The 14398-nt window shown below is 51.1% G+C and overlaps 1 protein-coding gene across 5 annotated transcripts in view; it reads left to right on the top strand.

Annotated features, from left to right (window-relative positions):
• The window catches only part of Nwd1 (NACHT and WD repeat domain containing 1), a 73454-nt gene that overhangs the window by 56286 nt on the left and 2770 nt on the right, over positions 1 to 14398 (top strand). For all 5 annotated transcript variants that reach the window (XM_063275922.1, XM_039094986.2, XM_039094985.2 and 2 more), the window contains 6 exons: positions 339 to 429; positions 4989 to 5143; positions 6644 to 6920; positions 9921 to 10471; positions 10646 to 10751; positions 12846 to 14398. The exon at positions 12846 to 14398 is cut by the window's right edge and continues 2770 nt beyond it. In XM_063275922.1, coding sequence (XP_063131992.1) covers positions 339 to 429; positions 4989 to 5143; positions 6644 to 6920; positions 9921 to 10471; positions 10646 to 10751; positions 12846 to 13144 — 1479 coding nt within the window. In that variant the 3' untranslated portion in view covers positions 13145 to 14398. The remainder of the gene's footprint in view (positions 1 to 338; positions 430 to 4988; positions 5144 to 6643; positions 6921 to 9920; positions 10472 to 10645; positions 10752 to 12845) is intronic.

Raw genomic sequence — 14398 nt, 5'->3', positions numbered from 1 at the left:
TCTGTGTAGCTTAATGACTTTGAACTCCTGACTCTCCTGCCTCCACCTCTTTGGGGCCGGGACCACCTGGTCTAGTTTATTCCCAACACATGCCTATCTCACCGAGCTCTGAGGTTCCTTCAGACAGCTGCCCCGTGACAAACACATTCTCGTCATTGTGCAGGACAGTGGTTACCTCAGGCTGTGCAGACAATTCCACACACACTTCAGCCCGTCACTTCTGGAGGGGGTCACCTGCTGTCACCCCTTGTTTACTAGCCAGTTGTGGGAGCAAGTCATATCCCAGCTCAGAAGCCCACAGCTGCGTACTGGCCTGACGCTCGCCTTGCCCTGTACAGGTGTGTGCTGGAGAAGACAGGCTGCTGGAGAAGCTTCCAGAAGCTGTGGGGTTCCTGGCGGTTTCCGAAGACGACTCTCTGCTTGCAGTAGTTAAGTATTCACTGTGGGTAGAGAAGGGAAGTAAGAGTCGGTTGGAGGTCAGGTGAGACCTGTCCCCTGTCCCCATCCCCTGCCTCCCTGCACCCTTTTCTTCCTTCCCAACTGTGCCTACCACTATTCTCTCCACCTTTGTTTTATAAATTACTTTTACACTGTGTGTGCGTGTGTGTGTCTCTGTGTGTGTGTGTGTCTGTGTGTGTGTCTGTGTGTGTGTCTGTGTGTGTCTGTGTGTGTGTCTGTGTGTGTGTGTGTCTGTGTGTTTGTGTGTCATTGTGTGTGTCTGTGTGTGTGTGCGCGTGCGTGCAGATGCAGAGTCAGAAGAAGGGTGTACCTTTCACCCTGCGGGCCCTAGGACTGGAACTTGGGCTGCCAGGTTAGGCAGCTTTCCCCCTGAGCCATTGTTCAGCTGCTCTGTGTACTTTGAAATCAATGTTGCGCGCATCCACATGTGAGTGAGAGTGGGTCCTGTCTGTCTCCACCACTGACCACTGCACTCAACAGGGACCTTGTTAGTTCTGTTCACATCCCAGCAGATGATAGGATAAACAAGATATTCCATTAGCCACGATACACACCCCTACCCACCATGCACCATACACACCCCTACCCACCGTGCACCACACACACCCCTACCCACCATGCACCACACACACCTACCCACCGTGCACCACACACACCCCTACCCACCATGCACCACACACACCCCTACCCACCATGCACCACACACACCCCTACCCACCATGCACCACACACACCTACCCACCATGCACCACACACACCTACCCACCATGCACCACACACACCCCTACCCACCATGCACCATACACACCCCTACCCACCATGCACCAAACACACCCCTACCCACCATGCACCACACACACCCCTACCCACCATGCACCACACACACCCCTACCCACCATGCACCACACACACCCCTACCCACCATGCACCACACACACCCCTACCCACCATGCACCACACACACCCCTACCCACCATGCACCACACACACCCCTACCCACCGTGCACCACACACACCCCTACCCACCGTGCACCACACACACCCCTACCCACCATGCACCACACACCCCTACCCACCATGCACCATACACACCCCTACCCACTGTGCACCATACACACCCCTACCCACCATGCACCATGCACAGTTGTACTGACCGTGGACCTTACGTACCTGTATTCCCTTGCATCTGTAACCTCCATATGCCATCGCCATTGCATAATACACTTGTACCCACACGCACATCTCTAATTACTGTGACCTTAAACACATATAACCACTCTGCACCATACACACCTCTTGGTATTTTTAAATGCTTTTAAGTTTTATTTTCTCTCTCTCTCTCTCTCTCTCTCTCTCTCTCTCTCTCTCTCTCTCTCTCTCTCTCTCTCTGTCTCTCTGTGTTATGGGTGTGTGTACCCAAACAGGCAACAGGCAGCAGATCCTCCTGGAACTGCCATTGGGATCTAGGGACTGAATCCAGGTCCTATGCAAGAGCCGCGTGTGCTTTCCACTGCTGAGCCATTGTTCCAGGCCCAGTAGGCATCTTTTAATTAATTGTTAATTATTTAAAGTAGCATTTATCATAATAGCAAAGTTAAATGAGTAATTATTAGTTAGATCAATTCATATTAATCACAGCCCCAAGAACGAGGCTTTAGGCCAGTGCTGGGGCAGTGGAGACAGGCAGATGCTCCTAGCGTAGCCAAGGTGCCGGGCTCCCAGGTTCACCGAGACACCACCCAGCAACCGGCACCCTTTGGCATAGGTGCACTCGATGACGCATGGATGCGTGTGTGTCTGCGTGTGTGTCTGCGTGTGTCCCCACAAACATGAGGCAGGGATTTCTGCTGCTTCTTTCACAGAGCGGTGCCAGGGATGGGTGCTGTCTCCCAGCAGTGGCAGGAGGCAGCTTGTGTGCTGCACCCCCAACAAGAAGCACTCTCTCCCACCCTGAGAGTGAGTTTGCTGCCCAGAGCCGGTCACGTTGGCATTGACGACTGCCCATGAGGCTGACCTTGGTCTCCGGCCCCTCCTAAGATGTGATGGAGTGTGTCCCAAACTCCCACGGGAGCTCTGTTACTTTGAAAAACACCGAGACACACAGAGACCACCGATAAGAGGGAGGAAGCTCTAAGATAGGGGCTGAGAAGGCTTGCCCCAGAACCAGGTCACGGCTAATGCTGCACAGTGCTGGGTGTGGGGCTCAGGCCTGCTGGTCGCACCTTTGCCAGAGACTGACTGGCTGTGTTTGAGAGGGGTGTGCGTCTGTGAGATCAGAGGACAGTCTCAGGGAGCCCATTCTTTCCCTCTACCAAGTGAATCCTAGGGATGGGACTCAGCTCGTTAGGCTTGGCGGCAAGTGCCTTTAGCCGCAGAGCCAGCTCTCAGACCCCAAATGGTCATTTATTTAGTGCCCAAGACTAGACTGCCAATATGGCGAATGTCAAGATGTGTTCCACCAGACAGAATCTTGAAACATTCTTTCCCGGGAGACCGGCATTCCAGGATCCTAGGATAAAGAGAATTCCACAGAGGCGTGAGGCAAGGAGACAGACAGGCTGGAAGCAGAGGCTGTGCCTCAGGGTGGAATGTTTGCACTCAGTTGGTAGAGCCTGCAGCTCAGCGAGTAGAGCATCTGTATCTAGGTTTTGGCGGCGTGCTTGGATTTCAGTGGGTGGGGCGCTTATAGTTCACCTTAGAGAGCTTGCCTAGCATGCAGTCCTGGGTTCCATCCCCAGCACCGCGTAAAGTAGGCATAGTGGTGCATGGCTGTCTTCTTAGCACTTGGGAGGTGGAGGCAGGAGGATTGGGTGTTCAGAATCATCCTTGGCTACATAGTGAGTTTGAAGTCAGCCTGAGCTACAAGATACCATGTCTTAAAAACAAATAAACAGCAAAAAATATTAGCTCTTGGCTTCCAGCTGGCTCAACATGGTAGGGCGTTCAGGGAAGATGAGCCTGAGGCACACATTCAGGAATCCCACAGTGAAGCCTTTGCATGTTGTCTTGTGTGTGTGTGTGTGTGTGTGTGTGTGTGTGTGTGTGTATGTGTGGGGTATGTGTGTGTATGAGTGAAGTGTGTGTATATGTGTATGTGTGTGGTGTGTGTGTGGTGTGTGTGTATATGTGTGGGGTGTGTGTATATGTGTATGTGTGTGGTGTGTGTGTGTGGTGTGTGTGTGTATGTGTGGGGTGTGTGTATATGTGTATGTGTGTGGTGTGTGTGTATGTGTGGAGTGTGTGTATATGTGTATGTGTGTGGTGTGTGTGTGTGGTGTGTGTATATGTGTATGTGTGTGGTATGTGTGTGTATGTGTGTGGTGTGTGTGTATATGTGTATGTGTGTGGTATGTGTGTGTATGTGTGTGGTGTGTGTGTATGTGTGTGTATGTGTGGGGTGTGTGTATATGTGTATGTGTGTGGTGTGTGTGTATGTGTGGAGTGTGTGTATATGTGTATGTGTGTGGTATGTGTGTGTATGTGTGTGGTGTGTGTGTATGTGTGTGTGTATGTGTGGGGTGTGTGTATGATGTGTGTGTGTGTGGTGTGTATGTGTGTGTCTGTGTATGTGTGGGGTGTATGTGTATGTGTGGTGTGTGTATGTGTGTGTATGTGGTGTGAAAACCTGTGTGTTTGCAGTTGCTGGAACTTCCTCAATGATAAGCACACACTGATCCCGCTGCTCTCCCATGCCAGCCTTGAAGCCCACACTCTGTATTCTTATGTATGGATGGCGAAGCTAGGGCTGAGGAATGATTCCATGGGTAAAAGCATTCACTGTGCAAGTGTCAATGTCCAGTCTGTAAAAGCTGGGGTAGAGTTGCAGATGTGCCTGCTGAGGGGAGGGGAGACAGGAGGCTGGTGGGGCTAGTCCCCGGCTCAGTGTTCTCTGAGAGCTTGCACATGAAGGAGAGAGAGAGAGAGAGAGAGAGAGAGAGAGAGAGAGAGAGAGAGAGAGAACACACACACACACACACACACACACACACACACACACTCAGAGGACAGAGGAGGCAGGGTCAGTGGTGGGAGAACTCAGTGGGTAAAGGTGCTTGCTGCCAAATCTGATGGGCTGAGTTTGATCCCTAGAACTCAGTGGTAGGTCTAACCTCCACGTGTGCACAATAGTGAATTGTATACACACACACACACACACACACACACACACACACACACACACACCCCAAACAAACAAACAAACAAACAAACAGAATGTAACAATCATTTTAAGCTTGGGAAAGTAAATGCCTCTCATAAAGCTAGAGCATTTGAACACAGGTTCCCACTCACTGCCGCTGAGCCCTGAGGGGGCTCAGTGTACTGTGATACCAGGGACTTTCATGAGTTTTTCCCTACAGTTCAGTGACTGTCACCTCTGCACACATCTGCTGTTTGAGGTGGAGCCATGCCCCCCACCCCTGGCCTCTCTGCATCACTCCCCTAAGGCACAGTGGGGTGGTCTGGAAGGCTCCATGGATTGAGTAACTGCTCTCGGCTCAGAAGTCTAACTGGGTCCTGTGGTGCCACAGGCTTCGGAAGATGTGTGCGGGTTTTTCTGGCTGATTCGCAAGACTTCCACCGGTTCATGGCTACGGATCTGGAACATGAGGATGTGGTGGAGACCGCAGTCTTGGGTCCCGAGAACAATCTGATCATCACAGCGTCCCGGGATGCACTTATCCAGGTGAGGGTGGATTCAGGATCCTGACCTCAGAACGCTGGATCTCTTACATCTGCTAAGTACATTCCACACAGAAACCAGGTGAACTCAGACTCAGATAGGGGAGTTTAGAGGAAATGTGCGGGATGCTGGCGTCCTCTACCCAGTAGCAGACACGGAATGTTTCACAAAGCAAGCAGCATTCCCAACCAGAACTGACAACTCAGGATGAGGCCTCCAGGGTGGGAAGTCTCGGTCGTCAATGCTGGTGAAAACATGAAGGTAGGGACTTTGGGTTCCCAGCATCTTGCTCTCAGGAACTCTCTCTGGTCTTAGAGAGCCTTGAGAACCCAACAGAGTTTGTTTATGTAGAAACATTTATTTATTAGAGGTAGGTATGCATATATGCCAGTATTAGGGTTGCATTTTCTGTTACTATAATGATATTCCTGAGGCTGGAAACTACATAGAGAAGAAAGGTTTGTCTAGTCCACACTTTTTAGAAGTTGACTTGACTGCACAGAAGGGTACCAGTTCTGGTGAGGCTTCCTTGTTTACCGTACATCAGGGCAGATAGTGTGAGCTAGTGTGAAGGAGTGGTCACACTTAGGAATGGGAGGCCAGAGGACAGGGAGCAGCCCCGCCTGCCTGTAACAGGCCCCTCTCCTGGGAACTAACTTGAGTCTCATAACAACTACTTAATCCCCTCCCCTTCAGTTTTGGAAACAGGGTCTCATGTAGCCCAGGCTAGCTTCAAATTTGCTATGGGGCCGAGGCTGACCTTAAGACCTTTATGCTTCACCTTCCTCCACCTTCTTGATATGCTCAACTGCAGCCGACGACTTAATCCTTTCTTAGGACTTCACCCCACATGACTCAATTGTCTCCCGCTAGTCTCTGCCTTTCAATGTCCCATCACCTCTTATGTCAACCTGGGACCAATGGTCTAACCCTGGAACCCTGGGGTGAAAGCATACCCAAGTAAGGGGATGAAGCTGGGTGTGGTGGTCCCAGCCTGTGTCAGCTACATGGCAAATTCAAGGCTGGTCAGGGCCACGTGAGAGCCTGTTTTAAAAATGTTTAAAAATGGAGGCAATCCAAGAGCACGTACCTGTGGATCCACTACTGTGATGTGTTCACGTGAGCTTGAACACACACACACACACACACACACACACACACACACACACACTCACTCTATAATCTCACTCATCTAGCTCCTACAGAATCCTGTCATGTACCCATGAGTACAGGCCAGTACTTGGGATGGCTATGAAGACAGTTTCTGCTACAGACCCCTGAGAGGTCCTGCACGGTACCCCACCCTACCCCAAGCACCATCATCCCCCATCCTATTTGCTGGAGTTCCACAGGACATCCTGTGAGGATGCTGAGGCCACAGGAGACCTTCAGATGTCAGGATAGGGAGGACCCTGGAGCCAGAGCCTCCATATTTAGCAGAGGCCGATGAGCAGTTGAAGCACGTGCCCAGGGCAAACCTGTCCTTCTGTTCTTGACCCTCAGGTGTGGAGTCTGTCAGAACAGGGGACCCTGCTGAGTGTCTTTGAGAGTGCGGGTGCCCCTGCGAGCCTGCTGGTCCTCTGTGAGACTCTGGTGGTGTCTGCGTCCTGGAAGTCTTCGTCCTTCAAGGCCTGGGATCTCAGGTCCACTCAGAAGCCGCCGTCTCCCACGCCATTTCTGGACCGCACGGGCCTCGCTACAGTGTCCCACCATGGCAGCTATGTCTACTTCCCTAAGGTTGGGGACAAAAACAAAGTCACGATCTGGGACCTGGCAGAAGGTTTGTGAGAGATGACTAGAGTCTGTATGGTAAGATCTGAACTCACTGTGCACACTAGACTCACACTTCTAGAAGTGGAAGTCCGAGATGAGGGCCAGGATTTGACTCGGTGAGGGGTAGCAAACCTGAAAAGGCCAGGAGTTCAAGAAAAAACTGCAAACTCTGTCTCAAAAAACAAAAGGCAGAGGACTCCGTGGGTAAAGCGCTTGCTATGCGAGCATTCAGACCTGAGTTGGGATCCTCACTTCCATGTAGATTCTAGGTTCTAATTCCAGCAGTTGGAAGGCAGAGACAGGGAGACCCCAGAGCAAGCTGCCGTGGGGAGTAAGGTGGAAAACTAGTGAGAGAGACTCCCAACGTCAGCCTTGTCCTCCACACTCACACGGATATGCCCACCACACACACACACACACACACACACGCACGCACACGCACACGCCTATGCTCATGTGAACATGCACACCTGCACCTATGCTTACATGAACATACACACTTGCACCTATGCTCATATGAACTTGCACACTGCACCCATGTTCATCCTACGCTCACATGAACATACACTCACATGCACCCATGCTTACATGAACATACACATGTGTGCCCACACTCATGTGAATGTGCACACACCTGCACCCATGCTCATGTGAACATGCACACCTGCACCCATGCTCACGTGAACATGCACACCTGCACCCATGCTCACATGAACATGCACACCTGCACCCATACTCACGTGAACATGCACGCCTGCACCCATGCTCACGTGAACATGCACGCCTGGACCCATGCTCACGTGAACATGCACGCCTGCACCCATGTTCATCCCACACTCACATGAACACACACACATGCACCCATGCTTACATGAACATACACATGTGTGCCCACACTCATGTGAATGTGCACACATTTCCACCCATGCTCAGGTGAACATGCACACCTGCACCCATGCTCAAGTGAACATGCACACAACTCCACGCATGCTCAGGTGAACATGCACACCTGCACCCATGCTCAAGTGAACATGCACACCTGCACCCATGCTCACGTGAACATGCACACCTGCACCCATGCTCAAGTGAACATGCACACAACTCCACGCATGCTCAGGTGAACATGCACACCTGCACCCATGCTCAAGTGAACATGCACACCTGCACCCATGCTCACGTGAACATGCACACCTGCACCCATGCTCATGTGAACATGCACGCCTGCACCCATGCTCACGTGAACATGCACGCCTGCACCCATGCTCACGTGAAGATGTACACAGCACACATACATTTACAAAGAGGTTGAAAAGCACTTGAGGAATCCCATTGTACTCTTTGGTGTGCACACAGACATGTGTACCAAGAACTCAGGACAGAGGTGTTAGAGGGTCTGGGGTCTGGTGAGCACTCGCTCTTTGTTCATAGATGTCTTCTTTTTGCATCTGCACATGATTGGCTCAACAAGGCAATGCTCTGAGGGGTGTTTTGTTTTTGTTTTTGTTTTTTAATAAGGGGACCAACCTCTTTTCTGAGGGATCCATCTTAGATCTCTCAAGACCACACCTCCCAATATCATCATATTGTCAATGGAGTTTCTTGCTTAATTTTTTATTTTTATTTTTTGTGTGTAAGCGTTCTGCCTGCACATCTGTATACGGTCCATATGTGTGCCTGGTACCCAAGGAGCTCTGAAGAGCACGTCAGACTCCCTGCTGCCGGAAGCCCAGGCAGCTGCGAGCTGTAATGTGGGTGCTGGGAACTGAACCCAGGTCCCTCGCAAGAGGAGCCAGTGCTCTTAACCACTAAACCGTCTCTCCAGGCCCCGGATGGAATTCAACATCGAATGTGGTGAGGTGTGGGGGACTCAAACATTCAACCTATAATCACAGGATGTGGCAAAGAGGACCGAGTGTGTCACTGGGACACCCGTGCCAGGGTTAGACCGGATGGTGGGATGAGGATGTTTTCGTTTTAATTAGATGAGATGCAAACCGGGCTGTCACACACCAGGCTGAAATTACAGTTACCAGGGAGGCTGAGGCAGGAGGATAAAGAGTTGGAGAGCAACTTGGGTATTAGGGAGGCCCTATGTTGCCTGACTTCCTGGGCATCATTTCAGATAGAAAGGGCGACCTCAAAGAAAAGTGCATTGGAGTTGATCTGGGAAGACCAAGGAGTCTGCTGTAGTTACAGGAACATTGGTGGGGGATGGTGTGTGTGTGTGTGTGTGTGTGTGTGTGTAAAGCTAGCTGCATCACCCCAAATCCCATCTAGCTCCCAGCCACTCTCTGGATCTCTGCGAACCCTTGCAGGCAGCTCACAGCACCAGGCATCTCCATTCTCCTATCAGAAGGGAATGTTTCAATATGGAATAGCATCATAACACCCTGCCTCAAAATTTAACTCAGGGCCAGTCAAGAGTGCAGTGGGAGATGCTGGAAACAGTAGCCCTTGTGCTGGCCCAGCAGGAGTAAGGCCTGCTTTTCTCCCAGGGGCTGCAGTTCCTGAACTGGGCCAGGTCAACTATGTCGCCTTGTGAAACATGCACAAACCCCAGTTCTACTGTCATTTCCTGCTGAGCATAACCACTCTTCCAGGAAACAGGGAGCTTCCTGTGCCTGTCCAGCCTGTGGGAGGTAAAGGTCCCAGCCCTGGCCCCAGTGCCTACTGACCTTGCCTCAAGCCCCAGCTTCCACTTGCCTCATAGCTTACGGAACATGCACATGGGTACAGGGGCCGTTTCCAGCTTCACACAGAGTCAGGAAACTGAACAACATCCAAGTTGAACCTTAGGGGTCAGAAAACTAAAATCACTAAACTAAGAATGCTTAAGGCCAGCACAGCCTGCAGTCGTGAGTTCAAGCCCCGGGACCGCATGGTGGAAAGGGAGAACTGATTCCCACAAGTTATTTTCTGACCTCTACATACATATAAATAATAGTAATTAAAAAAAAAAACTGAGAAAACTGGCTGGCCCACCCTTGACTCTCTTTTCCCTGTGCAGGTGAGGAACAGGATTCCCTGGACACGTCCAATGAGGTCTGCTGTCTGGAGGTCGCCGAGCAGACCAAGCTCCTCTTCACAGGCCTGGTCTCGGGGATTGTGCTTGTGTTCCCCCTGAACTCCAGGCAAGACGTGCTGTGCATCCCCCCACCCGAGGCGCGCAAAGCTGTCAACTGCATGTCCGTGAGCAAGAGCGAGGACCGGCTGGCCATCGCCTATGACAACATAGTCCTTGTGCTTGACATCAGCCCTGGGGACCTCTGTCCTGCCATTGAAGGTCCCACCTACACCTTTTACACCCAGCTGCCCGAGACCATAGTGAGAGTGGCTGTCCTGGCCGACTACCGTGTGGTCTACGGCATGAGTGACGGCAGCCTCTTCCTGTACGATTGTGCGCAGTCTAAAGTGTTCCCTCTGGAGGCCCATGGGAGCAGGGTGAGCTGCGTGGAGGTCAGCCACAGGGAGCAGCTAGCAGTGAGCGGGGCTGAGGATGCACTGCTGTGCCTCTGGGACCTGCAAGCTTGCCGGGAGAAGTTCAAGATGAGCTACGAGGTGGGTGGCCTGGGCCATCGACCCCCATACCTTCCTCGATTTTTTCCCTCACTTGGTTTCTTTGTGTGTGTGCACTGTTTCCAGCTGTGAGTGTACATTTTTGCAATGTATGGGGCGGATAGAGCCAGGGGGTCATTTCTCATGCAAAGCGCAGACATGGCCCTGTTTTCACAGAGCTCTTACTGCAGAGGGGTGCGCTGTGCCTGCTTCTCGAAGGATGACAAGCATGTGTTCACAGGCATGGAGGACCGCTCCATCATCGCCTGGAGTGCACTGGATGGTGAGTCCTGGTGTGGGGCAAGACTGAGCTATGCGGAAACCTATTTTATTCTTTCTAATCTATCTGTTGTCTCTGTCTCTGTCTCTGCCTCTGTCTCTCTCTGTGTCTCTGTCTCTCTATGTCTCTGTGTGTGTGTGTGTGTGTGTGTGTGTGTGCACTAAAGCATACAAGTACATAGAGGTGCACCTGGACGTGTGTGCACATATATGTGAAGGTAGAGGTTAGGTACTTTTTTCAATCACTCTCCGTGTTATTTCAAGGAGGGTGGTTGTGTATTGTGCTTGTTTGGTTGGTTGACTTTGGTTTTTTATCAACACCGGGTTTCACTGTGTAGCCTGGTTGTCCTGGCTCTGTAGACCAGGCTGGCCTTGAATTCAGAGATCCTTCTGCTTCTGTTTGTTTTTGAAATGGAATCTCTCATTTTGTAGCCTGGGTTGTCCTGGAATGTGTAGTGAGAATTCTGGAATTTTGGTTTCTTTTAAAAACACAGAAATATAAATATGTGATTTTGGGGTTGGGGATTTAGCTCAGTGGTAGAGCGCTTGTCTAGCAAGCGCAAGGCCCTGGGTTCGGTCCCCAGCTCCGAAAAAAAAAAAGAAAAAAAATATGTGATTTTATTTTAACCCCAGGTGTAGAGATGTGGGGCTGCTTCGGACTGTCCGAAGCAGCTGACTGTGACTTGCCTCGTGCTCTAGCAGAGGCGTTATTTTGCCAGCTGCAGACAGTTTCTGCCATTGTGTGACCTTTGGAATTCTAAGCAGGTTGTTTGTGATTTGTTAGTGGGCATGCTCAAAGAAGAAACTAGATTCAGGGATTGATTTCTCTCGCTTTCCCTTTCCCCTCCTCTCCCCATTCCCTTCCTCCTCCTCCTTTCCCCCTCGATACCTTCTTTCTTTCCTATCTAATGTTAGGGGGTGAAATGGAGGGGGGCAGATAAAGGGTGGGAAAAAAAGAACCCATAAAGTAGCAACAGAACTTACCCTGTAGACCAGATTGGCCTGGGACTCACAAAGATCTGCCTACTTCTGCTTCGAAGAGTGCTGGGATTAAAGGAGGGCAACACCACACTTAGCCCTCCATGTTATTTGAGATACAGCTCACTAATTCAGCAAGGCCAACCCCAGGGACCCCTGACAGTGCCTCCTGTGCTGGGATCACAGATCCGTGCTCTGCGCCTGGCTTTTGTGTAGGTGCTGGGGATCTAAAGTCAAGTCCCAAAGCTTGTGTAGCACGCCCTTTACCTACAGTCCTAGTTTGCTTTTCTGTGCTGTATAAATGTCCTGACCTAAGGCGACTTGGGTAGAAATGACTTCATTTGGCTTAAAGGTTGTATAGCTTATCACGCAGGGAAGTTGGAGCAGGAACTTGGAGGCAGGAACTGAAGCAGAGGCCATGAAGGATACTGCTTATTGATTTGCTATCATGGCTTGCTCAGCCTTCTGTCTCATAGATCCCAGGACCCCCAGCTGCGGCCCAGGTGAGTTGGTGTCACCCACAGGTCAATCCGATGGGATTTTTTTCTCCTCTGAAGCTCCTTCCCAGATGACCCAAGCTGATGCCAAGTTGACAAAAAACAAACAAACAAACAAACAACAACAAAAACCCCAAAACCCAAACCTAACTTGGCATGCCTACCCAGCTGTTTTCCTAGGACCAAGCTCTGATCTGGAGGAAAAGAGTAACCTTGGGTCTTAGTGGTCCTGCTTCTGTCTCTAGCTGGGTCCCTCAGCTTAGGAGGTGTCTGCAGGACCTCCTAAGTGGCCTCTCCATACGTGGCCTGGAGACCCCTTTGGAGACAGAATAGGCTTCTTCCCTGGGTCTCCATGAGGGTGAAAGTGCCCAGTGGATGTGTACTCATGGACTTGGACGGTAATCATGTGCCCAATGATTAGGTCAAACAGGGAGCCCCAGAGAGCATCCATCTCAATCTCCAGAGCACTGGGTCTGCCAGTGTGCACCCCCACACTCAGGTGTTTCCATCTGTGCTAAGCATCAAATTCGGGCCCTGTGTTTGCAGGCCAAGCACATTACCAGCTGCAATGTCCTTCATCTCTGGGCCCCGTTTTCTCATGGCTTGTCCTTTCCCTGTCACAGGCACCCTTTTGGCTGTCCAGTTTGTTCATGCTGTGGTCAACAGAATTATCCCTACCTCCAATGGCTTCATGGCCCCCACAAGCCATGGCTATCTCATCCGTGAGCGCTTCCAGTGCCCGTCAGCTAGAGCCTCCCAGCAAGACCCTCTCAAGAACTTCAAGAAGGCAGTGTGGCTGATCAAGACCAGGCAGAGGGAGGATCTGGCTGAGGCAGAGGCCCCCCAGGATGCAGAACCAGTGGCCGTAGAGGGAAAGGAATCAAAATCAAATAAACACTCACAGGTCTGCCTCATACTCTGAAAGCCTATCAAAGCAGGGGCTTCAGTGACTTAGCCATGACTTAACCTGGTTGAAGCCAACAGACCCTCTCTGCTGGTGCCGTGTGTACCCCAGCCTTCCTTTGAACCGTCTTCTATTTTCCTCAGAGCCTTTTGGGTTCTCAGGCCTACTCCCCTCAGGTTAGCAGCAGCCTGCCTCTCCCACCTTACTCTACGAACTTGGATCAAAGCCATGGCTCTGCCTCTTAGTCCTACTGGTGGGACTCTTATCCTTGAACCCTTATCACTAGCTCTGAGAGGATCTGCAATCACTGTAGGGACCAAGAGTGACCTGGTTGCGTGGCGGAGAGTGACAGACTGTTGGGATGTGGTGGGCCCTGTCTGGCCTTTATAGCACTGGTCCTCCACAGCAGTGATAGCTCAGGATTCAAACTGCAAAGCAGCACGAAGCATAGTTAGCCTGTCTGTAGCTCCTGTTCTGAGGCTCAAAATGGTGTGTTAAAAAAAAAATCTCACCCCCATCAGGCGGGGGCACAGCCTTCAATCCCGGCACTCAGGAGGCAGAAGCAGGAGGATTCCTGTGAGTTTGAGGCCAGCCTTGGGTTATATAGTGAGTTTCAGGACAGCCAGAACTATCTAGAGAGAAAGAGCTGGTGGCTGGTTCAGGGCTGAAATCACTCTGTAGACCCAATATTTGCTCCCCAGAACACATGAACCTTGTGTACACTGTCGCCAACCTGAGAACCTACCCCTAGGGGATAGGCTATTCTTATTTCTTCAGCTGCTGGGACAAAAAACTCACACCGAAGCAACTCGGAGGAGGAAATGGTTCTTCTGGCTTCCACCCCCAGGCCACACACAGTTTATTCGTCATTGGGGGGAAGCCTGGGAAGGAACTCAAGCAGGAACTAAAGACAAGCCTGTAGGCTATTGCATGACCTCTGACTAGGAGACTCACTGGGCCATAGTATCTCAGCCATGTTCCATTGTGATCGTCAAGAGACCACAGCCACAGCAAAGCACTTAATGTGTGTGAGTGGGGGGCTTGTTTATAGTTTGAGAGGCTTAGTCCACTGTCATCACAACAGGGAGCCTGGTGGCATACAGGGCACACATGGTGCTGCAGGAATAGCTGGGAGATTTACATGAGAATCCTGTCAAACAGTTCTACTCCCTGGTGGCTGAACACTCAAATGTATATGCCTGCCTATGGGAGCCATTCTCATTCAAGCCACAAGCCCGAACCAAGGAGGATGTGGTTTCTGCCTTTCTCCTG

Source organism: Rattus norvegicus, chromosome 16 (assembly GCF_036323735.1).
Source record: "Rattus norvegicus strain BN/NHsdMcwi chromosome 16, GRCr8, whole genome shotgun sequence".
In the NCBI taxonomy this organism is placed as follows: Eukaryota; Metazoa; Chordata; class Mammalia; order Rodentia; family Muridae; genus Rattus; species Rattus norvegicus.
Note: the sequence above shows the minus strand (reverse complement) of the source record. Positions and strands in the feature narration are given on the sequence as shown.